The sequence below is a fragment of the Malaclemys terrapin genome, chromosome 1 (assembly GCF_027887155.1).
Source record: "Malaclemys terrapin pileata isolate rMalTer1 chromosome 1, rMalTer1.hap1, whole genome shotgun sequence".
NCBI lineage: Eukaryota > Metazoa > Chordata > Testudines > Emydidae > Malaclemys > Malaclemys terrapin.
In genome coordinates this window covers 146,774,572-146,802,244 of record NC_071505.1, presented here as the reverse complement: position 1 = coordinate 146,802,244, position 27,673 = coordinate 146,774,572, and the positions used below count along the sequence as shown (strand labels likewise).

At 50.0% G+C, this 27,673-nt stretch overlaps 1 protein-coding gene across 1 annotated transcript; it reads left to right on the top strand.

Moving 5' to 3' along the window:
- Window positions 1–2: 2 nt before the first annotated feature.
- CTC1 (CST telomere replication complex component 1) lies at window positions 3–27,358 on the top strand. The gene is made up of 24 exons (XM_054042847.1): window positions 3–65; window positions 196–353; window positions 2,295–2,544; window positions 4,870–5,069; window positions 9,792–9,936; window positions 10,320–10,613; window positions 10,797–10,925; window positions 11,303–11,532; window positions 16,329–16,503; window positions 16,583–16,783; window positions 17,068–17,194; window positions 17,396–17,510; window positions 18,529–18,991; window positions 19,408–19,497; window positions 20,075–20,218; window positions 20,536–20,606; window positions 22,335–22,444; window positions 23,546–23,711; window positions 24,077–24,163; window positions 24,239–24,416; window positions 24,971–25,035; window positions 25,279–25,444; window positions 25,576–25,702; window positions 26,888–27,358. The coding sequence occupies exons 1-24, from the start codon at window positions 3–5 to the stop codon at window positions 27,049–27,051; spliced, it is 3,918 nt and encodes a 1,305-aa protein (XP_053898822.1). The 3' UTR covers window positions 27,052–27,358.
- Window positions 27,359–27,673: the final 315 nt, after the last annotated feature.

The following is a 27,673-nucleotide window of genomic DNA, read 5'->3' as shown; positions in this document are numbered from 1 at the left end:
CTATGGAGACTCCTGGCCGGCCGGGCGGCAGCCGCGATGTGTGCATGGAGGAGCCTGGTGGGGCTGTAAGTGACCCACGCGCGCTCTCTCCCCTTCCCTACCCCGCTCGCGCGCGCGCGCTCTCTCCCCCTGTCCCCGTTCCCCCTCGCGCGCTCTCCCCCCGCCCTGCCCTGACGCTCCCCTTCTCTCCCCCAGGAGCAGCGGTGGTCGCGGGCGGCCCGGGCCTTCGTCCGCGAGACCCTCTGCCCTGCGGGGCCGGGCGGCGGCGGCCCTGAGCAGCTGGCGGACTCGGTGATGCGGTGCCTACGGAGCACGTGGGGTGGGCGGAGCGGGGAGCTGCCGCTGGGCTACAGGTAACAGGTGGCAGCGGGTCCCTGCCCGCCTCAGCTGCGCTCCCTGGTGCCCGCGCCACCTGCCCCGGCGCAGGGGCTGGAACTGGGGGCGCTGCCGAAGCCCCGGGCTTGGAGCGGTTTCCATCATATCCGGGCTTTACAGTTTGGTTCAGTGGCTCTCAGCTCCCCCACTATATGAAGTGCCCTGGCGGGGCTCCTGTCTGTGCCACCTGGAGCTGCTGCCCCCCCTCCCCCCGGAAATCAGATCCCTGCTCTGCCCCCACCTCAGTGCGGAGCACCCCCAACTCCCTGCTACACGTGGGGAACTGCAGGTCCAGGGCCTGTCAGCCCTGCTCCTGCTGCCATGATGTAACAGAGTTGAACTGGAATGACTATTTCACCAGGTCTGGGTCTGGCTGACTGGCCAGTGACAGCACTTGGCCCTTCAGGAGAGTTTGCTTCTCTGAAGTTGCTTGGTTTGTCAGACTCCAAAAGTGTAGGTTTCTCTTGGACAACCCTACACGCCTTCTTGACTTAGTTGACTCCCACCTCTAAGGCCTGCTGACCTACACCTGAAAGTTAGGACAGCCTAGGTGCATTGCTACCCTGTACAACGTAGTTAGTTTGACCTAGGCCCACACAGCTAAGTGGATGGAAGAGGGGGTTGGATTTATGGCTGTAGTGAGTGTCTGTGCTACAGTGATACGTAGCGTACCTGCAGTTGTGCCATTGCAGCACGTGTGTAGACATGTCCTAAGTCCCTGTGACTCTACGGTGCTGCTAACTGCACTTCATCTGCACTTAGTGGGGTCCCTAGTATAAACAACATTCCAGCATCACCACCCTTTCCAAAACCCTGTCAACTAACTGCTAGGTGCAAGTCCTGAAAACGACAGCTGGAGCGCTGTCTACACTTGAGCTTACAATGTTGCTGATGCTGGTATTGACACTGGTGGGAACTTTTTTCTGAAATTCCCTAATGTAGACAGGGCCTATGCCTGTAGTGTGGGTATTGTTATTTTTAGGTACATATATTAAAATTAGCTGGGTTGGGAATGTACTGACAATGCTGCCCATGTCTCTCATACTTAGTGCCTTGATCAGTCTCAACATTGTAAAATCTTGGGCACGTCTTTGCTCATTAACAGTACCTGATGGCGTGCAAAATTTCTCTTTATCCAGTTTTTTTTAAGCTTGGATACATTAAGCTTGGCTGCATTCTTACAGTTGAAGAAAAGAGCCTGAGACCTCTTTGATTTGGCATCTCTCAGCCTCACATCCTTTAAGCAAGGCCTGTTAAGATGAAGATTTAACACTAAGGTTGGCAGCATTGTTTAGATCTGTCTTCCTATAAGCAGCACAGAGACTACAGTCAGCCACTCTTCTAGCTACAGGTCAGCACCTCCAAGCTGGGGAAATGGGATCAGTATTGATTTAGAAAGGAGAGTGCCCCGTACAGAGTCATCCATATCTCTCACTCCACTCAGTTTCCTTGGTCTTCTCATGGAATCTCCCATTAATATTCTGCCTAAACTGTGGGATAAAGCCCTCCCACATCTCCTAGAAAGGTTGTTCAGATGAATATATTTTTCAGTCTCTGTTCCCAAATATTTCTCCACAAGTCCTGTGTGTGTCCAGCCATGTGACCACAGTCCAAAATGGGTTGTGCTTCCTCTGAGGTATTCACGGGTAAATGTGCTCTCAGGGTAAATGTGGAAATAGATTGTGTTCCTGACACCCTGGTCATTTCAGTGTTGAACCCTGAGTCATGCCATTGAAGTGAGTACATTCACCCCCAAGATTTCCCATATGGTGGCACAATCTTTCATGGGACAACATTTAAGGCAGCATAACTGCACCTGTGCTGAGCCTGACCTGCTGCAGCAAAATGTCTAAATGTCCCTCTTCCTCCCCAGCTTCAGCCTCATCCCTTCATATGATCGTTCTTTCCCTTTTCTCTAGCTTCATCTCCATCTCTGACCTCCAGTGCCAACAACGCACACCCTGCTGTAGTCACATGACCTGGAGCACCAGTGACTTCAAGAAATGGGCTCACCAAGGTGAGGTCATCTTGCCCAAACAGTGTGTTCTGCCACGGACTCACTTGATCCTGATTGGCTACCTGACGGATGGAAGACAGCAGAAGGGGAAAGAGAAGCTAATGGATGGCAACCTGTATGTGCAAGACAGCACTGGTTCAATTCCCTGTGAGGTATGCCAACAGGCAGCTTGAGGGATCCTGCTCTTGGTAACATTTCTGAGGGACCTTGCAGACAGTAGGAGGATTGAAACAATTTGCAAAAGATTGTGTAACTTGGGAGATCAAACATGTGTCTTGCGAGGGGAAGGCAGTGAGTTCAAATGCCAGGGAGGAAGGGTGAAATATGTCAAACCTTTCATTGCTAAAGAGTTAACTATCAAACTTACTGGACTAGGGAATGACCGGAGAAAAGAGGCAGGGGAGGAAGGTTGTTCCTGTCAATTACCAGTGAAGTGTTGTTTCCGTTACTAATTAAGTAATGGAGCAAACACTTTGAGAGGGAGACTCTGAGAAACTAATGGGACCAACAGCGGTAAGCTTGCTTGAATTACAGGCTATGGAGCTGAAATAACTGCAACAGGGGAATTATGCTGGGCTTTCGGTGAAGCATGTGATACAGTGTATCAAATCTTGGCTTGGATGGGGTGCTACCGTGCTGAGGCCTGCCTGGAGGATCTTGAATAAAAGAGGTCTAGGTAAATGGCAACATCTGGAATTAGGGACAGGAGGTTGACACCAGTGATGGAGGCCCAGGGCTCTCTGTTTTGCCACTTATCAATAATCTAAGAATGGGGGAAGAGCACGTTTTTATATTCACAGATATATATATATGCATTGGGATGAGCTTCAAACATTGGTGAAGACAGAGAAGATTAGAAATATGGTTTGGAAATACCAAGCACTGCCAAAACTTAGGAGGCTGTAAATGAATCCCCACCAGACCCTGGAAGGGGGAGAAACGTGGGCCCAGGGAATGCTATTCCTAGTGCCCAGCAAATTGCTACTCCTGCACGTGTGCAGAAACACGTCCCCCCACAGATTCTCTCTGCTTTCCATAGAAAAATGTTTTTTGTGGGGGAAGTAAAGAGAAGCTGCACCAGTGCTCACTCACCCCTCCTGGCAGCATGGGCATGTCTGTTTGGGCAGCCGGGGGAGCAGTAAGTCACCACAGGAAAGAGGGTGTGTGTGTCTGGGGATGCCCGGGAGGGGGTGGAGGAAGAGGACAGAGATGGAGTTCCCAACGGAGCTGCTGGGGTTGGTCAGATCAACCCACAGAAACTTCCCCTGGCTACAGGAAGCTCTGCACTGTGGGGGAAGGGGAGCTTGGTGGTGGTGGTGGTGGTGGGGGGTCTGGGTGCAGGATGTGAGGCTTAGTGGGGTGGGGGTCCCAGATGCACAGGGGTTGAGCAGACAGGCAGAGCAGCTTCCCATACAATGACCCCTTCCCCCGCTTTCTGGCTCCATCGCTCCTCAGCCATGAGGGGTGAGGGTGTCACTGTATAGGGAGCAGCTCCTTCTGTCTGCCCAGCCCCCATGCATCCGGACCCCCACACCCAACCTCCCTCACTGAGTCTCACCTACCCAACTGAGCCCCCCATCTCAGGATCACCCAGACACCCCCCCCCAAGTCTCCTGAACCCCCACTGGGCCCTCCTGCACCCAACTCTCTCCCTCCCCCCCCCCGAGCCTCACCCCCTTCATCAGGAGCCCCCCACACCTGGACTCACACCCCACTGAGCCCCAACCAGCTGCACCCTGACACCCCACCCACAAAGCCCCACTCCTCCAGCACCCAGACTCCCCCACTGAGTCCCCACACCCAGACTCCCCCCGCTGAACCCTAACCACCTTCACCTGGACTCCCCTGCAGAGTCCTATTCCCCCTGCACCCACGACCCCACAATGAGCCCCTGTGTATCCAGATCCCACCCACACACCCCCAGCAAGCTGCCCACACCCATGTTGCACCACACAGAACCCTGGTACTCTTGAGGGAATTCCACACCAAAAAAAATTTAAATTCTTCAAAGTTCTGCATATTTTATTTGTCAAAATAACACAATATAATCACACCATTTTCAATTATTTTGGTAATTTATTTCAAAATATTTCCCAGCAAATAATTGAAAATGGTGTGATTATATTGTGTTATTTTGACAAATAAAATATGCAGGACTTTTTGGCACAGGATTTTTACTTTTTTGGCACAGAATTCCCTCAGAAGTAAAATTGCATAGGAGTTTACAAGGCTTCGTATAGTTTGGGGTTCTCTCTTGGAGCAAAAAGGGGTTTATTTCTCTACAGATTAGTCACTGCCACTGTTTGGGGAGCAACAAAATGTGCATCTTTCTAGGAACTCTGATCCCTGCTCTAAAATGAGCTGTGAGAACTTGTGCTGTGCGACGGGAAGGCTGGGCTAATGCTGTAAGTGTCTTAGTTGCGGAGTTGTATTGTGAATACATCTCAAATTGCAGCACTTTTTCTCTTTTGGTTTAGCTCCTGCATTTTGAATCTGAGTGGCTGGAGCTACTGTTTCTCTTCCCCAGCTGGGCATACATACCACAGACGAATCAGGGCTCAGCTGGATATGTGGAAATTCTGGCAGACCCAGTGCCAGTGGATCCTCGACCAGAGAGAGTGGTTGACACCATCCCTGTCTTGTACCCACCAACAGCTGCACAATTGCTCAGCACGAGGTAAATACTCAATGCTCTTAATTCAATGTGTGCAGCTGTTGCTACTGCCATTTGTCACAGGTTCACTCTGCATCGCAGCAAGAACCTGGCCTGTTCAGGGAGATGTTGATTGGGTCAGATCCATGCTGAATGCGTGAGAGAACAAGTGAGTGGATATAAAACTAAATGTGTATATTAAATCATTTTAATCAATGAATAAGCTATACTCCAAAAATTTGTTGGGTTTGCATAACTTAGATAAGATACAGATTCAAACTTTCATGACTCCATATATTTTATTAACCAAAATAAAACTTAGGAAATAATAGAAAAGACATGAAGATGACAAAATATGCATTTAATTTTAAGTGACAGCTCATTTAAAATAGTGAATTTAACACAAACAAGTAGCTCTTATGGAGTAGTGAACCACAGTAATCAAAGTCACAAGTTATGGGTAGGTAATTCTAAATGTAAATATTGAACTAATATATATCACAATATATATCACAATTCAGAACCTTATTAGATTGCTAATTAAGATAAAGGCCCATTTAAGCTAATCAGAATGTCTGTCATCTAAACCCAAATAATCTTTAAAGTTTATAAACTTGGAAACTAAGCAATACATTTAGTAAACACAAATTCAGGTTTATAATTTCAGATTACATTGTAGATAAGTGGTATGTATTTGTGAAACCTTTTATCTCTTTCACAAAGACAAATAGGTTAATTACACCAAATATGCAGAATAAGTCAAAAGCTTATAGTTTCTTTTGACTTTCACCAGTAAGTGAATCACAGTTAAAATATTCTATATCAGGCTAGTTTAAACATTTTTTATAAGCAATGGTAATCTTTTTAGCTAAAAGATTAGTCATTCAACAAGACATATTTTCTTTTCTATATTTTAGAGAAAGCTGTAGGCTGGGTGAATCTTAGCTTTTCTTCTGATGTCTGTTTACTTTAAGCTTGCATAAGTCATTAATAGATTTTACAGCTGTAACAGAGCAGGCTATCAGGAGATCTTTATATTGAGGTTGTAATGAGCATACCAGTGTGTCTTAGCTACTTTAGACATATAATTATTTAAAAATATTTCTAAACAATTAAGTTGAAATGTATTAGTAGTGACTAAGACAAATTGTCCGTTGAAGTCATATACAAGTTTTATAAGCCAAAGAATGTACTCTTCAGAACTTGGCTTAACGTGAGCATTTGTCATTTGCATAAAAGCACATGCATAAAAGGAGTCTTTGATACACAACACCAAGATGCATGAAATTTTCCAGCAACTTGTTATGGTTCTTCTCAAGATGAGTGCATGTTCACCATGGCCTTTGGTTCATGGTGATACTTTAGATGGTAGGCAGCTATCAATCCTTTCTTCTCTGGATCTTGCTCATGGGTTCTTTCTTTTTTTCTTTTCTTGTATTCAGAAAAGATAGTGGCAATGCATAACTTTGGCAAGTTTTTTAGGGTTTACCTGATCCTGGATCTTTCAGATTTCTTTGATTCTTCTTAGCATATGTACAACATTCCTCAGGTGGCATGTGACCAGGATTCATTACCGAATTTGATCCACTGCTTGGATCATTAGCTTTCCCAGCCCAGGCCAGGTACTGATTGGGAGTGCGACATGATGGTGGCCAGCCATTTGAGTTTCCAACTCTTTTGTCCAAGTGATGTTCTTTGCAGATTTTTTTATTTCTCCTTCCTCAAAATCTGCAATTTTATTTATGTATTTATTTATTTATGTTGGTAGTTCAGTAGCACCTAGAGTCACCAACCAAGATTTGAGGTCCCATTGTGTTAAGCACTCTATGTACATTTAGTAGGAGACAGTCCCTGCTCTGAAGAGCTATCTAGACAAGGTAAGCAAAGAGTCTGAAAAAGGAAGTAGTAAGATGGCTTGCCACTTTACAGATGGGGAATTGAGGAATAGGGAGATCAGGTGACTTGATCAAGGTCCCATGGGAAGCCTGTGGCAGTGTAGGGAACTGAACTCAGATGTCCTGAGCTTCTGTCCAGTGATTTAAATGCAAGACCATCCTTTCTCTTATCCAGTTTCAAGTTGACATCACCACATTGTCTCATTCAGACACCTGATCTCTTGATAAATAGAGAATGTTATTTATCTCTATCACTTTCAAAATGTCCGATCAGAAACCTAATATTTGTATGTTTAAATGTTTATCTGTTATCTATATCCGCTTTAAATTAATCTGCTGGTCACTGGTACCTGATCATCTTGCCAGATTCTTCCTGTTCTTTATACAGGGCCGGCTCTAGGCACCAGCGCTCCAAGCATGTGCTTGGGGTGGCACTTTCCAAGGGGCAGCACTCCGGCCCCCCCTTTATTTATTTGTTTGGGGCAGCAGAAAGATGGGAGCTGGCCCTGGCCAGAGCCCTGCCGCTGGAGAACAAGAGCATCGTTCTCTGGAGCCGAGCCCAAGCTGCGGCGGCAATAGGGGCTCCCGGAGTGTGTGAGGAGCAGGGGAAGGAGGGAAGCAGAGACCGGGATGCAGGGATGGAGGAGGGGTCCTGCTGCCACTGCCACCAGCGCTGCTGCTCTAAGTCTCCCCAGGGCGACGCGGCGTTTCCCCACCCAAGTGGGCTGTGCAGGGCGCCACTGGGCTGGGCAGGGGCGGTGATCCTGGCTCGTGCGCTGATGGGGTGAGTGGCTGGGCAGCCCAAGCTGCCAGGGTGCTGCCCCCAGACCGAGCCCGCCACGCACCTCCCCCACCTCAGCCCCGCCCTGCTTGCCCCGGGCCCCCACAGGGCCAGGGGTGGGGAGAGGCAGAGCCCGGCTCCAAGCAGGGCAGCGGGGACCCCCGCGGCTCGGGCACCTGGGGGTCAGTGTCCGTCTTCTCGGCTCTGCCTGCACGGGGTTGGGGAAGCAGCTGTCAGCGCCTGCCCCTCTCAGCCCTTGCACCCCCCATTCCGCTCGCAGCCTCTTCACTTGTACCTCCCCCCATCGCTCCTTCGCCGCACCCCTTCCCCTTGTACTCGCTCTTCACCCGCACCTCTCCCCTTGTACACTCCCCCAGCCCTCTCCTCCCGCACCTCCCCCTTCCCCTGCACCTCTTCTCCCGCAACCCTTCTGATACCCCCTCTCCTCCTCCACCCTCCTCCGTGAGTACATCACATCTCGCTTCTCTGCCAGTGTAGAGCCCCCAAGCACCCCCACACCTGCTCCTCTGCCTGAACCCTCTTTACTAGATCCCCGTCCCTTTCCGGGTACAAGGGTTGGAGCACCAAAGATGGGGGGCTGGGAGGGCGGCGAGATTTATACTAAAGTGAAATAAAAATAGGAGAAACGGTTTGATCCCCACTGCAAGTGTAAATGGGGATTGCTGTGGTGAACGAGGAGGTCACGTTTGGCGGGGGGACCAAGGCTGGGGCGGCAGGGGGTGCAGGTGGGGGAGGAAGAGAGAGCCCAGGGCTGGGGAAGCAGGAGGTGCGGGTGGGGGGGGGGGAGAGAGCCCAGCGCTGGGGTGGCAGGGGGTGCGGGGGGGGGAGGGCACTGGTGCGGGGGGGGGGGGGGAGGCAGCCCAGGGCTGGGGTGGGGGGCAGCCAAGAATGTTTTTGCTTGGGGCGGCAAAAAACCTAGAGCCGGCCCTGTCTTTATAACTGTTTCCTGTTGTAGAATTCCTGTGTGAGTGCATGCCACACTTCTCGCGTCAAGTCACCTTTTGAAGTAGCAGAGATTTGTTTTACGATAATCTAGACTCTTTTGATCTTGTAACAATAAAGATGTAACATACACAACTTTTTAAAAGTTTCTATGAGTCCTCCTGTCTGTATTCTTAGTCTTTTTCTTATTGCTGTGTATCTCCATCTTTGAATAACATCTCTTACCCAGAATTCTGCTATAATCCTTCTGTTGCTGACTCTGGAATTTTCCTTTTGTTCTGTCAGATAGAATATAAAATTTAATATTCTCACTGTGTATTACATGTAAAAAAACTGTTAAAAGAACATTATTTCAGTTGCAAAGTAAGCACTTGAAAGTTAGGAAATGCCAGATTTATGCCTATGCAGTTATAATTCAGCCCCTTTGAGCACCCATCCTGTGCACTGAATGAGGCAGCAGTCCTGTGGAAAATTGTAGGTGATCATGTAATTAAGCACCTTATCATAATTTTGTTTTGCATCCCTCACTCTCTCTTGTTTCTATTATTTCTTAAATCTTGTTTTATTACAAGTGCTGTATGGTATATTGGAGCGATGATTTAAGGTAAACTGGGACACACTGCTCTTTTAGGGGCAAAGGATTGGGTTTCTGTGAGTTGCCAGTGTCAGGGGCTGGATATCACAGGGGAACGTTTCAAGGGGACTTGGGGACCGGGGTGCACCTATTGTTAACCTGCAAGGTGAAGACAGGGCTGGCATAGCCTGGAGGAGCGTGCTTAAGTGGATAACAGGCTACTGGTGGTAGGGAGCTAATGCCTAGCCACCACAAGCAAGGCTACCTCTCGCTAGAGCCAGGGGGTAACAAGGTGACTCTCAGTCTGGGGTATCCTGAGACCCATTACAGAGTTGTGTGGCTTGTCATTTTTGAAAATCTCATCCCCATCCCTAGGAAAAGGGAGAGTCCACATTGCCCCTTTGGGACCTTTTCCTTCCATGAGTAGTACATGCTGCACCACACGTGTGCCTTGGCTTAGTTGTTGGCCTAGTTCTGAGTTCTGCTTCCATTTCTCCTCCCCCCTTCACTTCCCTGCCCCCAACTTCCCATAGGGTTCCACGTCAGAAAAGAGCAAAGCTGAATGTGGCAGGTGAGCTGGCCAGACTCAGCACCCTCCTGTGCATCCACCACAAGACGTTTTTTTTCCTCTTTCTGAAGTGCTTCACCTCTGCTGCTTGTGTCCCAGTGCTGGTGCAGGTGAGTCCTTGTGGCTTTGTGTACCCCTGTGCTGGTGCTTTTCAGGCCCTGCCTTGAGGTCAGCCTTTTCCCATTTTGATTCTTATTTATCCCTTTATTATTCACAATGATCTTGTATATTTCTGGTACCTTCCATCCCAAAGGGTCCCATAGCACTAGATAAACTGCATAGAAGGGTCACTGCAACCTGCAGAAATGCAGCCACCGTTGAGGTGATCACAGCTCCACTGCCCCAGCAGGATTCAGGGACTTGGGCTGGAGTGTGGTGCAGTCCTGGGAGCAGGGAAGATATTGGTCTGCATTTCTAGGGACACACTGGCTGTAGGGAAGATTCTTCTCCAATGCACTGGATGCTGATGCTGACTATGCTTTCTCTGCTCTAGAAACCTCCCCAGCTAGCTTGGCACCACATGCTCCAGTTGGGCCATGGCTATGTGCTGACAGCATTGAGTGTGTCCAGCCTGAAGGCATCGGGGCACAAGGTACTCGTCACCAGCTTCTCCTCCTGCCTCCTGCCCTACTGTGCAGAGCAGGTGAAGGAGCAGCCTCTGGAAATTGTCTGGCAGGGAGGACCAATTCAGCCAGTTTCCCCTGAGGCCGCTGTGCACCTCCCCCTGGAGCTGACAGATGAGAAGTTGCCAGTGCCAGCTAAAGAGTCCAAGATCCTGTCATACATGGTAAGGAGTTACCCTGGCCTGCACCCCATTCCTGCTTTCAGAACTACGTCCCCCTGAATTTCAGCTCCTGCCTGCGGGGCCCATAGGCACCATCTGCACTATGGGATCACATTTTCCCCCCAGGCCCAAGTGCCCTCGTCACTCTTTGTAAACGCACTACTTTTCTCTGTGCTCCTGCTCCAGGGGATCATCACCCGAGTACTAAACGCCCAGGCTGGCCTCTATGAGCTTGATAACAAGATCTGTCTGTGCCTTGCTTACCAGCAGCTGTTGAACTCTGCCCGTGGACTCCGACCAGGAGCATGCGTGGAGGTGAGGTGATGCAGCTGGGAGTTGAAGCACACCAGGAAGTAGAGGTGGCTGAGACACAGGCCTGTGGGTGGTGGTGTGTGGAGCAAGCTTGGTGTGCAGGGTGGGGGCAGGAGTACTCTAAATCTTTCGGTCAACCAGGGGGGTAGTCCAGAACCCAGCTAAATCAGGGATATGGTTGTGCCTGGGCCTGGGCCTGGCCAGAGGTGTCTGATAGTAGCTGTTTGCTCCCCGATTCCCACATAGGTGGCAGCAGATCAATGAAGGCCCCTTGGGGTTGATGAGAAATGTAATGGAATAACAAAGGGCTTTTTGTGGGATGGGAGGGCCAGCAGAGTGGCCACTTTCTCTCTATTAAGTCATGTGTTTGTGTCTCTCAGCTCCGAGACGTCCACCTCTTGCAGAAGCCCCTGGCTTCTTTCCCCTTTGCTGTTGTCCTTGGTGCCTGTCTGCACAGCATTGTCCTTCTCAAGGGTTTCTCAAGGCTCAGCACCTTCCACCAGCCTGTAGCCTCCTCTAGAAATCTCTACATGCAACTGCTCTTCCAGTATAACCTAGGCCTGCCACTCTATCTGTGGCTGGTGAGCCTGTTGGAGATGCTGGAGCAAAGGTGAGGATGCACCTTCCCCAGTCCCATTGGGAAGTGGTTGTGTAGGCCATTCAGAGCTCTGCCAGATAAATCCCTGCCTCCCTTCCCTTCCACCCCACACACTTCGTGTCCTTGATGGTTCTGCCTACGCACTGGTTGCTTCACTCTTCTCTCCCAGGGAAGTTGTAGGTTGGTTTCTGTGATTCACTACTGGGTTCTGTTACATAACATGATTTTTGTTCTGGAAAAGTTAAGGTTGCTCAAGTACAACTGCCAACCTAAATATTAAAAAATATGACATGCAGTTATGTCAAACACCCTACACCGCAGCCAATCCACAGCAATTTACAGAAAGTGCAGTCTTCATCTGTCCCCATTCAATACATATCTATCACATCTTCCGCTAAAACAACCTTATAAGTGATGCTAGCTACAATCTTCAGTTCTTTGTTCATTTCTTACCTAGAGTCTTGTTTTAAAAAACATTCACACAATTAAGGATGTTCATGGTCCTGTCCTTACTTTTAAAGATTTGTTGGTTTTGAATTTAGTGATATTTTGCGGGGTATAAGAAGTTCATAGATTATAGCTGAGGGTCTCTTTAATTAAAAGATTATGTATGTATAATAAACATACCACTGTGATATTCCCAACCTTCCCTTCATCATCTGTATTCTCAAGACCTCTAATTATATTGTACTTTATGGAAGCTGTAATATTAAAATGTAGTAAGAGACATTCTTTCAGTAACCTTTGTTTTTTCCATGTAATTTCTTAGTCTGTGTTTTGAGGTTTGTATATACGTTAGCAATGCGTACTGTTGGTATATGAAGTGTTTAAGTAGTCGTACATGGTTTATTAACAAACAGTGGTGTACAGTCTATCTATTTTAGGGACAGTAGAACCTCGGAGTTATAAACACCAGAGTTATGAACTGACCAGTCAACCACACACCTCGTTTGGAACCAGAAGTACGCAATCAGGCAGCAGCAGAGACAAAGAAACAAATACCGTACAGTATCATGTTAAATGTAAACTACTAAAAATATAAAGGGAAAGCAGTATTTTTCTTCAGCATAGTAAAGTTTCAAAGCTGTATTAAGTCAATGTTCAGTTGTAAACTTTTGAAAGAACAACTATAATGTTTTGTTCAAAATTTCGAACAATCTCCATTCCTGAGGTGTTTGTAACGCTGAGGTTCTACTGTACCTATATGTCTCCCTTTACCGTAGTATCTGAGTGGTAGGGAAGTACTGTTACCCTCATTTTACAGAACTGGTGGATAAGTGACTTTCTCAAAGTCACACAAGAAGTCTCAGTTCTTCCAAGTCCTAAGCTAGGGTTCTAACCATTGACCCATCCTTCCTCTCCTGTTGGCTTTTGGCATGTTATTTGTCTATTTATGAATTTAAGTTTATCTTTTTGTGTAGATTTAGAGATGACCAGAATTTTGTGAACTGCAACCAAAAGTAAAGTATTCTAGTGGGTTTTGGTCACTGATGGCTTGAAATTGTTTCTAATGGGTGAAGAAGGCTGGTTCACATTTCCTCTTTTTCAGATCTTATGCTTGCATCACTACAGGGCCATAGTTATGGTTATCTTAGTGGAATGTTTGTTTATGAAGGTGATGGAGGATGAATAGGGTGAAGTGCAAATGGACTTGTTGCTGTGTAGTGTGTTTGACATAACTTATGTGGATTTCCTAGTTTTTTAATGTTTGGGTTGGTAGTGGTGGCTGGCGAGAGAGGGAGTCCTGTTGCCTCAGACACAAACATGGAGCCAGTCCAGTCATAGTGTTCTTTCTGTGTGCGGATAATGGAGTGATCTACCAGTAAGAACTCTTGATGCGCATGTGATGTTCCCCTGGTGTTAGCTGGACGGGTGATCTGCTAGGTCACTTCCATCCTCAACTCTGGGAGCCAGCCTTACCCTGCTCTGCTGTGAGAACCCCCATTCCCGGGCAGTTCACGCACAGCCTCTGGCATGTAAGCTGCTCCCAGCTACGTGAGTGAGCACTTTTGGCCAGCCGCTGCTTGGATTGTGCAATGGAATGATGCTAACCAGTATCTCCAGTCCCAGACACAACTCTAGGAACCTCCATCTTGCAGTGTTCAGTTATGCCCGCTGGACGCTGCAAGCTCATATGAGTTTGTCAGTTTAACAAAGAAATTGATATGTACCAGGCTTGTTATCCCAAAGGGAGTCTCTGACATGCTTCAAACCAAACACACTGCTTCAGGTAGAATGAACAAACAAATTTATTGACTACAAAAGATAGATTTTAAGTGATTGTAAGTCAAAGTACAAGAAGTCAGATTTGGTTAAATGAAATAAAAGCAAAACACATTCTCAGCTGATCTTAACACTTTTAGTTCCCTTACAAACTTAGATGCTTCTCACCACAGGCTGGCAGGTTGCCAGCCAGACTCTCCCCTGTGATCAGCGCTTCAGTCGCTTGGTGGTGGTGTCTGTAGATGGAGGTAGAAGAGAGAGAACATGGCAAACGTCTCTCCCTTTTATCATGTCCTTTATTCCCTCTTGGCTTTGCCCCCCTGCCCTTCAGAGTCAGGTGAGCATTACCTTATCGTAGTCCCAAACTGACCAAGGGAAGGAGGTGACTCACTTGAGAGTCCGACAGATCCTTTGTTGCTGTCTAGGCCAGTGTCCCTTGTTCCTGTGAGGCTGGGCTGGGTTTGTCCCATATATGCCCTGATGAGGTGTGAACTGCCCCTCTGCTCTTGGAGAGTTTTTGCCTGGGCTTGTTTTAAGCCATGAGGATACATTTTCAGCCTCATAACTATATACATAAAATTACAACCTATAACATTACTATAACAACCATGCTCAGTGCATCATGAGCCTTCCAAAGACGCCCGACATGACAAACTTTGCATTGATACCACACAACCATATTATAAGGATGAACATGAGGGCATAGGGTGTTCCCCCGAGGTACAGAGCGTCACAGCGCGTGTATAGTCTATTCTGCTCACTCATTCCAACCAATGCAATTGCAGCGCACAAATTAACTTGAGAGGAGTGGTTGGTTGATTTATAGTTTCCTGCATTGAAGCCAATAATTTGTGGTTGAACACTAGAGCATATCCTTTAGAAAGACATCCAGTTTGATCTAAAGATTTCAAGTGATGAGGCATCCTTGGTAAGCTGTCCCACTGGGTAGTTGCCTTCACTGTTTAAAAACTTGCACCTTTGAATTTATCTAATTTCAACTTCCAGCCAATGGATCTTGTTATGGCCAATATTGCCAACTCCAGGCATTCAAAACTCACGTTAGACCTCCCAATGAAATCACAACATGTATTTAAAAACAACAATAACGAAAAGATGGAATTTTTTAATTTGCCTTCTGATTTTTTGAGCCTTTAGAGGGGAGCCACACATACCCAACTTATACATGGGTCATTTCGTGTTAAAAATTAACCTTAAAGGCCCTTACAAAATACAGGTCCCCTGATTGGAGGGGGATTCCACTCTGCCATCTCATAACCCCTGGGTTTTAGGGAGCTGCCATTCTCTCCATCTTCACTGTCTCTCTGCTCCCTCTTGTGTCCCCTAAGTACGCCTGCTCCTCACCTCCTCCCTCTCTACCACCATATTTCCTTCCTATATTTTCCTTAGTCTCATGCCTGCACCTTACATTCATACATAACTATGACACAAAGGCTCCTTGGCACCAGCTTGCAAAGGCTTCATTGTCCTGTAACAGCAACTCCTATCAGGCCTGACAAACACCATACCTAGCACATTGTTCTCATAGTATTTGTCTATGAAGAGTGTCATATGAGATCTTATATAAAAGACAGGATCGCACTGATCCTCATAAACATTCTTTGATATATGCATGGATTATATTTAAGAAGTTATGTATATGTACTAAACATATGTTTTAAAGTCTAAATCAAGGCAGGATTGGCAAACAGGTTTTGAGTCAGGCAAAGGACATTGTTCACCTGTCTTGCATGTGGCTATGTAAATTAAGCACCGCAAGCCAATACAATGGAACCCAAATCTGCATACAGAGTAAACAGGGGGATGTGAAGACACTGGAGACTAAACCACAGGGGGTTGTCCTGTCGTGGCAGGAATGAACTTTGAAGAACCTAAATAAATAGAATGCAAGGAGACGTTTTGTTCATTCACTGAGGAAACCCCTTGAAGAGTGGGTTGGATGCTTGGATCCTGGTATGACTGAAAACCAGCTAGCTCTGCAAAAGACTGGATCTTTGGGAGGAAATCTACTTTATTAAATAGGAAAAGTAACCATTGATAAGTGTGGACCCAGGTTTGCGTTTTATGTTTTTGTTTTATATGTAACCATTTCTGTTTCCATTATCCTTATTATCTCTTAAATCTTAGTCTTTGATAATAAATTTAGGATTGTTTTCACTATAAACGTATCTCAATGCTGTGATGATCTGAAGTTTTACGAGTCAAGCTTTGTGTGTTGTATACTGTTCCCTTGGGGACAGCAAACCAGTCATTTCTGAGAGTGTCCAGTGACAGGAGCTGGATATCACAGGGGAACGCTTCAAAGAGGATTGAGGTGCACTGATTGATTAACCTTCATGACAAAGTGAAGGCTGGCAGAGCCCTGAGGAGATTGTTTGGGTGATTAACAAACTGGTGGTGTCAGGGAGCGGGCATCCTGTTAAGCATGAGCAAATCTTCCTCTTGCTGGAGGCAGGGGGGTCCTGGGCACCCCAAGAAAGTGTCTCAGTAACATCCTTGTTCTATATGCAAAATTCCTCCTTCACTACGGGTGAGCTACTAACACCTGTATCATTCCTCCTCCTCAGGTTTTGCTGTTTCGTTGGGTGCCGGCGGCTGTTCATCCGCTCTGTGCCTCAAGGCCCTGGAGTAGCCGAGAAGTTTCTTGTCCCCATTCTGAACGCTGTGGTGCCTTCTAAGGCGCGAGTGAGAGATGTTCATCATGAGATCCTAGCAGAAATGCACCATTGTCCCCTGCAGCAGGTGGGGTCCTGCTCCCTGAGCTCCCTGTTTGTCTGGGGGGAGGAGACTCATTTTGTTTCTTGCTTTTTGTATTGTTTAGTATCAGCCCCTGGAGCCCCCATGCCAGGCCCCACCTCTTTCTCTGCTGCGCTCTGTGGCTGAGCAAAGAAGCAAGGAAGCCTTTAATCCATCGCAGCTGCTGTCCCCCTTGGAGGCTCAGCACATGGGCACCCAAGAGCTGAATCGCAGACTGGCTTGGTCCTATGATACATTCTCAGCAAAGAGCTTCCAACCCCGAATGGTACGTGCTAAACTCCCCTTGCTATCTGACCTACAGGAGCTCCCCTCCTTCCTCCCACCTTGATGCATGGGGGGGTGGGGCTGGGGCTCCTCTCCTCTTGATTGACATGTTGGGTACTTCCAGTCGGGGTGGACCCTGCTTTCCCTGCCAGTGATGTAATGAAAGAGGTGGTGGTGGCAGGTTGCTGAGGGTATAATAAATGGTTTCTATTACAGACACTTCAATCCCATGTCCTTCAAGCTGGGGACTGGTTGATTCTCTTCACAGCTTCCTTTCCTTTGCAGGTGTTGCTGGGGGTGTTGAGAGCTTCCTGCAGCAGCGGCTCCCTTCAGCTGCGGGACAAGAGTGCTTCGATCCCCTGTGTGATCTCCCGCAGGGATGGGAGCCCCTTCGCTGACACGGCTCTCATAGGTGCGGCCCACTCCACTCCAGTGGGAGATCCTGGCTGCTTTGCCTGCTGGCCCCAGGGGGCAGGCGGGAGGTGGGAAGGAAGTGGGGGGCGCTGAGCTCTTTCACCGCCTTACCTGCTGGCTTTGGGAGCAAGGACACTGAGCTTGCTCTCTCTGCTTTGCCTGTCTGCTGGCTGAGCTCTTCTCTCTGATATGTTTGCAGGGTCCCTTTTGCAGGTGGAAACCTACCAGCTTGTGGTGGAGCGATTCCTTCAAAGTGACTTTCCCTCCTGGGAGCAGCTGTGGACCCTGGAACATGTGAGGGGCAGAGAAACAAGGCAAGTGCCCCTTAGCCTGTGTCCAGGAGCATAAGGCCTTGGTCTCCCAAAGGGAGGAGTAAAGAAGTTAAATGTAAGTGGGGAAATGATCCCCTAGCCTGGGCCACAGTGACATGTGCCTACAGCTAGGTGCATGGGGCGAAGGGGAATAATCCCAAGAGCCTGGAGAACAGTTCCAGACCCTTGGCTGGGAGGGAGAGTCACCCTGAAGCCTTGGGTGGATAGAGGTAAAGGGGGGAGCAGCCCAGTGCTCCTCAGCTTGTGCTCTCATTTGCTGTTTCCTCCTCACTCGCTCAGTCCCAGAGTAATGGAAATGTGTGTCTGCCACTGTCCTTTACCTGAGATGCAATGGTTCAGACAGGTCCCTGGTGATGTGTTTGAAGGTTCCCCTGATGCTGTTGAACCTCTTGGCTGTTCTTTTTTCCTCCTCTGGCACCAGGCTCTGGAGTTCCCCAACGTGTGTTCCCATTAAATCTCTCTCTCTCTCTCTCTCTCTCACACACACACTCACACTCTCTCACACACTCACACTCACACACACCCCTTGTGCGCACACAGTTTCTCTCTGTGGAATTCAACTTGCTGGTGGCTGCTGTTTTAAGGGGACCGTTCCTGTTCTCATCTAGTCCATCTCTATCCTTCTCAAATGCAGAGCCACAGTGACACTGAGTCTGTGCTTCTTGCATCACAAAGCCCCTGGGTGGTGAAATACCCCTGCAGTTCCACGTCTGTATAGGTATTTATAAAGTTGCCCATTAACGTGATATCTCAGTGCCTAAGTGCATCTCCTATGCTGCCTGCACGAGGAGGGTTCCTCTATCTGGGACAAACCCACCATCTCAGTCTATACTGGAAACACTAGGTCCAGCAGTCTTCAGCAGGCCTCCACTCCATCTGTTCCTGCTGTCTGAGCCTTTGGCCAAGGCTCCTTCTCTCTACTGGCCACCTAGTTTGGAACCTCCCTGCCTACTAAGTTGGAGCTGCACTGATATCTCCCCTTGGCCCCTCTTCTCTCCAGGCTGTATGTGCAATTCTGCTTTGAAGATGTGCAGATTCTTCATACGCCTGAGGTGCAAGTCCAAGAGGGTCCCACAAGCAGTGACAGTCCCTCGTTGGGGAAAAAGGATGTTCGCAGCTCAAAGGTTGAGCTGGGATCTCCAGAGGCAAAGCTGCCAAAGTTGGAGGGGACCAGCCCAGGAGCTGGCTCTGAAGAGGGCTGTGATAGAGGCCAGAGCAGTGCCAGAGAAACCAGCTGCATGTCTCGTCTATTCCTGGTCACCCAGAAAGAGGGGCTTATGTCACGCAACTACCTGCCGGCTGCAGAAGGAGATGGAGAGGGGCAGGAGTTGCAGCTCAGCTTCCAGGCCACCATACTCTGGGTGGACAAACCTCAGCTCTGGGGGCATCCCAGGGAAATTGGGAACCTGCCAGAGCTGGAGCAGACCAACCATCAGAGAGAGGACAGCGAGGCCCAGCAGAGGGTAAGGGAGGGCTGGAGGAAGCCATGGGGGTGGCCTTCTGGTTAGGGTGTGAGCTGGATGTTGGTATGGGGAGCCTGCCTGAGGGTCAGGGGAGCCAGGTCCACAGAGAATTGGAGGATGGTTGTCTCTTGACCACTGATGTTTGTGAATGCCAGGGGCTCCCTCCCAGCCCACCAGGAAGAGCTTCACTTACCCTCTCTCTCTGCCCTGCAAGTGCATCCCTTCCCCTCCCCCACAGGGCACACCCCACTGTCACTTTGTAATCCAGCCTCTCCCTGCAGGGCACTCAGCCCCCTTGGGTGTGGGTAGAAGGCAGTGCTCTCCCTTCCCTTTGCCAACTCCCACCATGGTGAGCTCTGCCTCCCACCTCCCTCACCAGTGTCCCTCCCTCATCGGTTTCTCTTGTCCCATTCCAGGTGCTGCTGCTCTTTATGGGGAGATCACTTCGATGGTTCCCATTCCTGCACCCGGATGGGCTGTACCGGCTTATTGTGCCCCAGTGTTTGGTAAGGAGGGGCCTTGGTGCTGCCCCCTGCAGGGCCCCCTGCCACAGTGTGGGACTCCAGACTGGGGCTTGCTCTTCACCCCCACCTCGTCTTTTCATCACTCTCAGAATAGTTTGTCACTCTTTGGCTCACCAGAGGCATTTCCTGCAATTGAAATCCTGCTCTCCCTGTGGCCATGAGAGGGTTAAGGGAAGCACATTAAGCCAACGTCCTGCTGGACTCAGTGTTGTGCTGTTAGTGACACATCCACGTCCCTGAATGACAAATGGAATGGCCAGGATGGTGCTGTCCCTTGCGCCACCTACAGACTCAGCAGTGGCTCCCTGGAAGGCAAGGAGTCATAGCAAAGGAGACTAAGCACCTTCTGGCTTTGGGGCTCATATTGCTGCCTCTACCCTGCCCATGGGTCAATCTGCTTCACCTCTGTGTTACACCAAAATCCTCAGGAGTCTCTGCAAGGGCTTGTCTGCTACTGCTCCCTGGGCCCCTCCTTTTCTATCTACGCTTGAGGCCCTCTCCCCTGCTGATCTCTTCTCATGCCTCCCTTGATGTGCCTCCTGCGCTGTTATTCTCACAGGACTTTGGGGTGTTTGAGCGGCCCTGTCTCTCGCCGTTGCAAGGGAGGCTTCTGAACCCGTCGGGCTGCTCCTCGTGCCTGCTAGTTTCAGCTACCTGGCACCTACAGCATGAGACCTGGATCTCCTGCCTGGCTCAGCCCCAGGTATGCAGCATCTTCGAGCTCTGGGTTTCCATGGGTGACTAGGAGTTCTTCCCTGGGGATCTGGCTCAGGAGACCATACAAAACACCCATGGGCACCACGGGGGGCTTTGGCACTTCTCACAGAAGTGTAGAAAACACTCCCCAAGCCATCCTGCCCTGAAACCAATGCTGGGGAGTGGTAGCCTCTCAGCATTGCACAGTTCTGTGCTTCATGGCCTCAGGGATGGATGTGGTTATGAGCCTTGGGTGGAGCTGGTCCATATTGGTGGTGGGTGCATATCATAATCCTGTTAAGTCCGTATCTCCTCCTTTTCCAGGTGATTCCAGGTTCAGAGCGGGCAGGAATGGGGCAGACAGTCTTCTCCATTCCAGAGCTACTAAGCAGCAGGTATGTTGGTCCTTCCTCTGCTGTGGTGTTAGGGTCACTGAGACATGACCACCACTTGGGAAATGGGGTCAGCGCTGGCTCCTCATGAGGAATGCACTTTACTCAGCCACCTGCACCAACCCCTGCAATGCAGTGGGATTTCTTTGGAAATCTCCCTCATGCAAGTGCTGGCCTGGCCTGACCCTATCTAGCGTATAATATGTGACAAGATCACAAGTGAGATACCTTCTGAATGGGACCCCAAAACAGTTCGAGCTGTTGGGGGTGTGGAATTGGGTGCAAGAGGTCTCCACTGAATCCCTCTCAGAGATTCGGGGTGGGGAGTGTCCTGTTCAGAAAGTCTGAGTGCTACCTTCTGCTGCCTGTTCAAAGGCTATTGAATGGGCCTGGAATGCTGATCTTTTCAAATATCAGAGGGGTAGCCGTGTTAGTCTGGATCTGTAAAAAGCAACTAATATTTTCAAAGTGTGTTTAAATATGAATGGAGTGACTTTGTGCAATGAAGCCCTTACCTGGCTCCTACAATAAGGCTGATTCCCCTTCCATCTCCTCACCTGACCAGGTTCTAACTTGGGTATATAAATCCTCTGCTTTTCCAAAACCTTATTTAGGTAAGTTTCTAGGGCTTGCCTTCAGAATGTCTCCTACCTCACTCACACCACCCCAGGCTCTGATGCCTCCCTCCCCCTACTTTCCTGTTGCTTTTGCTCCTGCTTCTCCAGATCCAGCAACGGGAAGTGTGTGCCGGGAACCAGGTACTCTGCTTTTGTGGGTGTAGGATTGATCTGAACTAGCTCCACAGAAGCCTGTATTCCAAGTTCTGTCTGCAGCCCACATGCTGCGGCCCCAGGAGTCAGTCCCTCAGTGGGAGCCAGGTGTACTGTGCCCTGCTGTATACTGGCCCCACTACACACTGTCTATAATATGGCTGAGAGTTGTGGCATCTCCTGGTGGGGTTTATCCCTATCGGCCGCTAAAGACCTTCCACTCCTACCATGGCAGCTGCAGTCTTGAGTCCCTTATGGCCCTCTCCTAGGTTTATTGCAAAGGGGCTGGTGCATGATCTGCTCAGGGCTGGGTGTCAGAACATGCTTCCCACTCTGTCTTGACCTTCAAACGTGCTATACGCACCCATTGTCATCTCGGGGATTCCCTGTGAATGGGAGAGCTCATGGGGAGAGGTGGGTAAGAATCTTACATGCTGAAAGCTTGAGTTCCTAGCCCACTGTCTGGCTGGTGCAGGAGCAAAGTACAGCTGAGTTGGATAGGCCCCTAATGGAAGGCAGATGAAGTACAGTTGTTGAACAACAGCGATGCCTCCCCTGCAAAGGGCTGTCATAAATCCTCCCTGACCCATTTAAAACCCTGCCCTCACCTCTCCTATCCCAGCTCTTATCCTGCCACACACCCTTGTCTATTGCTCTGCCACATCACTTCCTAGGCTAGACAACATTCTGCATAACATGGACCAACACAAACACCAACAAGAGGCCCAAAGAATCATGGGGCAGAATTCAGGCTGTGTACATAATGCCCTGATGTGGTCGTGGCCCTTACAATGTCCAGGGGACCTTGGGACAGATGAGCTCAGGTGAAGGTGCTGAAGCGGCTGCGCCTTAAGTTTTCTCTGTTGCTGGAACCTCAGAACGGGGCATCTCTTCAGCCATCAGGCTCTGCCTCTGGTCTCTGTGGCAGGACAGAGCCCCTGATTCTTTGCTCTGCTCTCAGTTTCACAGGCTCCCTTGTCTCTTTCTCTGGTGAGATAGTGGAGCGGACCTTGTGTGCTTCCCCTGGGAATGAAAAGCTCTCTGCGCCCTGCAGCAAGCGGCGGCAGAAAGGTCAGTACGTGCGTGCTTCTGGCGATGCTTGGTCCCCTCTGCACTGTGAGGAGATAAGACACTAAGCCCTATTCTGTGTGCATATGCTAGGGGTGAGGGGGAGTGTGCCAGGGTGCTGCAGCCCTGTCCGTGTGTCAGAGGGCCAGAGAATTCCACCCTGTGCCTTTGTGCATGCCAGGATTGGACACCATGCCCTGGGGAGGGGGGGCGGTGCTGCTATGTCCCATTGGGAGGGATAGCTCAGTGGTTTGAGCATTGGCCTGCTAAACCCAGGGTTGTGAGTTCAATCCTTGAGGGGGCGATTTGGGGATTGGTCCTGCTTTGAGCAGGGGGTTGGACTAGATGACCTCTTGAGGTCCCTTCCAACCCTGATATCCTATGATTCTATGATTATGAGTACCTGTGTCAGGAATGGGATGGGACATTCTGCTTTGGTGCCAGTGTCTGCCATGGAAGGGGGTGCTCTGCCCTGGTACATGTGTGGGGCTGGGGCACCGTGTCCCATTTTGTGTGATGGAGGCACAGGCGCCAACATTCCTTGGCGCCGGTGGGTGCTCGCGCCTGCCCTGCCCCGACTCCACCCCCTCCCTGCCCCACTGGACCCTTTCCCAAATCCCCACCCCGACCCCGCCTCTTCCCCGAGTGCGCCACGTTCCTCCTCCTCTCCCCTCCCTCCCAGTGCTTGCCGCACGAAACAGCTGTTTCGCGGCGCAAGCGCTGGGAGAGAGGGGGGAGAAGCAGGTGCACTCAGGGGAGGAGGCGAAGTGGAGGTGAGCTGGGGTGGAGAGGAGGGAGGTCAGGGAGCTGCCAGTAATTTTTCCCTGTGACGCCTATGGATGGAGGAACCAGGACTCTGTCCCTTGGGTGTGTTGGGAGCAAGTGAAAAGGTCCTTGGTCTTGAGGTGAGTTTGGGGGAGGGAAGGTGCATGGGCCTATGTGTACAGGAGGAAGCAGGGGACACTAATGTATGATTGTGGGGACCGGGTGCTGGCTGGTCTGTGGGGCAGGGCTACTGAAACTAGCCTGTAGCAGGGCAAGCTGGGAGTGGGGTAGAGCAGCTGCTGGTGAGCTCATTGTGTCCTTGGCCTTCTGCATGCCTAGGGACCCTCCTGCCCTGGGATCACAGTGTGAAGCTGAGTGTCTCAGCTGCACTTGGCTCCTCTGTTGTGCTGGATGTTTACATAGCAGTTGCCTACCTTCAGCATCTCTGGGGTTTGCTGCCTGGGGCCAAGATTCTCTTCCAGAACCTGCAGCGCAAAATCTCCAGGTACGTCTAGTCCCTGAACAGCTTATCAGCCCAGATCTAGACCCAGATATGCCCTTTCCCCAACCACACAGGTACATGTCTCCCTGCCACCAACCACACAGGTACACGTCTCCCTGCCACCATCCACCTTGGCCCATGGTCTTGTGACCTGTGATCTGACCTGGACTTAATTGGCTGCATCCTGCTCCCTGTCCTCATCTCATGCCCCTCCTTCCTTCCTGATCTACTGTCCTTTCTCCCTTCTTTCTGTTCAGCTACTACTCCCATTCCCATGGACCATGCCAAAGGCGAAAGGAAGACCCCAGCCCATCTAGACAAAGGGGCCTCCTAGAGCTGCCTCTAATGTTTGCTTTTTTATGTTGCAGGTTCCATAATGTTTATTGCACGTACATTGCCTCCAGCTGTATCAGCATCCTGGCTCTGCCACCCCCCTGCTTGCTCCTTTCCTCCAAGTGAGTCTGGGTTCTGCCTCGCTCATCTCCAGGGGAGTTTTTCTCCATGGCAAGTTATTCATTCTTCTTTTCCAGTCCTGCAGGTATAGCCTCCAAGTCTCCTGCAGCCACATCCCCCTCGCTGGTGTTTCTGTCCAAGCTGCTGCTTCAGCCTCACAGCCTGTCCCAGGGCCAGATCCTCTGCCACTTATCCTGTGTCCTGGCTTTGTCCCTGCAATGGATCTGCTCCGTCTGCAGCAGCATCTTCAGAGAGGTGCCCACAGGGATCACTGGGGAGGAGTCCTCCTAGGAGTCATGTGCTTTCCACTCAGATGCCATTAGCTGTCTTACTGAGTCTGCCCTCTGCTCACTGGGAATGTAGCCCTTGTCAAATACAGTGTAGGAGAAATTGATGCTTCCTGACCTTTCCCAATGCCAGAGCCTCCTTCCCAGTGTCTAGCATTAATGCCTCTCACACAATAGTGCCACGACAGAAAAGGGCCCAAACCGCCAGTTGCAGAGATGCATGTGACTCTGATGTCTGGCTTGGCCACAGGCTGGGCTGGCTCTGGGCTGAGTGGGTGGGCTGTGCAGGAGAAAATCCTGCAGTGTGTCAGTGCTCTGCCTTCCCAGTGCATACTCCATTCCTGCGGGAGGGTTTCAGTCCCATCCAAACCCTTAGCCCAGAGACCCTAAGCCCCTGAGGGGCTCCTTCCACTTGAGACACTGTCCCTGGGACTGTAGTTAACAAGCTCTTGAACTTGGGGAGGCACAGGGAGCGTTGGCTTCTCCCTCCAGCCCCAGCTCTGACTTCTGCTCTTGCTTCAGGGGAGGTGCAGCCGACACAGCCCATCCTGCCCGTCACAAACAGGAGTGAGTCAAGCCAGCGCCAAGTAAGTGCTGGGGGGGCAGGGAGTGGGAAGAGGTAGGTGGGAGGAAGCAGAGACCACCCCAGTAGGGGAGTGAGAGTTGATCCAGTGAAGGCTGGTTGACAACAGATGACATGAATGGAAAACCAGTTAAAACTCTGTGTCACTTCCTTTGGCGTGAGCACAACCCTCCTTCCCCCACTGAGCTCACATGTGCCTGCTCTTCACGCTTGCCGTTGTCTCTGTCCATCTGTGCTTGGCCTACAGGATCCTGGTGGAGGATGGAACAGGTGAGGCTCTGGTGCTGTGCAAGAACCAGCAGGTGGCTGCAGTGTTAGGCCTGAGCCCTGTGGAGTGGAAAGCTGTGCAGAGCAATGTGCAGAGAAGGGGCAGCATTTTCATTCAGCATGGAGGAGCCAATGCCAGACCTGGGGTAAGTGGCTTATTCTGGCAGTGGCTGCGGTGCTGGGCCTGAGCCTTAGTTGAGAAGGAGTCCACTGACTCCTATGTAGCCATCTGGCTCACTCCACACGTTCACTGACAGTACTCTGGTTCCTCACTTAGTGTGTGGAGGAGCCTGAAGACCTTGTCACCTGCTACCTGAAGAGCCTGTGTAGGAGCCATGCCATCTGCCGGCCCATCCTGCTGGCTTTCAGCCTCAACAGGAAGTCGTCAAAGATTTCCCAGCCAGGTGCGTAAGTGCCCTCTGCTCTCACCGTCAGCCTCAAGTGCTGCTTGACTGGAAAAGAAGAGTCACCTTACCAGATGACCAGAAGAGGGCTGGGGAAGAATCCTCCCAGCAGCCAGGAGGAGGAGGAGGATGTGCAGGCCACCTCTCTTGAGCTAGTCCAGGGGAAATCACCCAGGCTGTCAGTCCTGCCAGTATCCACAAAGCAAGGTCCTCTGACTTCAGCCAGGCTGTGTGGAATGTTGATTCATGTGCTTTGGGAAGGGCTATGGCATGGCTTGGTGGATTTATGGTTAGAAAAGTGACCATGCTGTCTCTCAAAGGTCAGACTGCTGGGGGAAGGAACATGGTGCTGCCATGTTCAAGTTCTGTCCATGATCCCAGGAAAAAGTGGGATTTTTCTGATAAAATTTTTAGCAGGATAGTTGTCACTCTTAGACTTCAGTTAAAGATCTGGGGAAGGAGAAGAGGGGAGTGTATCTGCCTTTGTTGGCTTCTTTCTGATGTAGAGAGAGACTGAAAAGGTTATTGCTGAGAATTGTGTGACATCAGACAAGAACAGGCCAAATCAAGACTTGGATTGGAGTTTGCTGGCAGGATCCCAGAGTGCATAGTGCTGGCACCTCATGGAGATCTTCCACCAATCAGTATTGATCCCAATGCCACACTGGTGCAAGGGGGTGCTGTGCTGCTGGGAGACTCTCCTCTATCAGTTGGCACTGACCCCAGGGCGTTAGCATGCTGCCAAAGCGGTACTGTGCTGCAGTGTGTGGTATGGGCGACTCAGTGAGGGTGCTGTCCTGCTGGAGATGACATCTTTCACGTGAGATGTAAATTCCTTGTTTGTAAAGCTGGTGCTGGCATTAGTGGGAGTAGGTGCCTATCCCTGTACACCTGCCGGGTGAGCAGTGCATAGCTCTTAATTCTTACATGCTGACTTCAGTCATAAAAAGTAAAAATGCTCTTTCCCTCAGAATGAGAGCATTGGTTTCCATAGCCCAGCATTCTGCCTTTCTCAGTCTCTCTGCAGTTGGTTGGTTGCAGTGTTCACTTCTTGGCCTTCACTGCTGAGCATCTGTTAAACAGCTGCTGCAGCCCACCTCAGAGTCTTATGTTGCCATACAGTGCTGGGTGAGTGGATGGAATGTGAGTTTATCAGTGAGCTATTTGTATTTTCTTTCTCCTTAGATTCACTGCAGCTGAGAAGGTTTCTGTGTGGTGAGATGGAGTTTGTGTCCCGAGTGGGAGCTCGACTGAGCCTGACGTGCCTGAACATCCAGGAGGCAGATCCCAAAGTCTTGTGCGGTCTGAGCAGCAAGAGGATCAAAACATCGATCGGTCACTCAGCTTGAGGCCTGGTCTCTCACCTCTGTCCATAGGGAAGGAATGAGAGAGCCCTGGCTGAGTCTACAGGCTGTGGGCTGCGACTGGAGTGTTTGTTGTTAGGGCTTTGGGGTCAGTGACTGAGGGATGGAATTGATTGAGTGTTTCTTGAGGGAGGTCATTCTGAGACTCTTGATGCGGCCAATTGAGGGCTAAAAATCTGGGAGTGACCTGTGCTCATCCCAACTTAGCACTCAGCTGTGGGCTGGACACAATACAGTTTGTGTGTATTTTACAGTATAATATCTAATGTAAATAAAAGTATTTTTAACAACATTTAAAGAGTGCCATGGGTGTTTGTAGAGAACTTGGGCAGAAGAGCATTTGTACCAGGTTTGAGAGCTGGGCACAGAGGTGCCTAGATTGGCTTGCCTGCCTGAGAAACCAAAGAGCAGTAATGGGGAGGGGCACAAAATCAAAACTGAAATTAGCAGCCCCCATAGAAAGTGGTTTGAAAAGCATCTGGATCTAGATTCAAAGGGGACTTAGGCAGTGCAGTGCCAATCATAGGCACCCTGCTACCCAGTGGAATTCTGAGCCCCAAGACAGGCTCCCCTTGCATTGTATGGGGCAGTGAAGCACCTAAGGGAG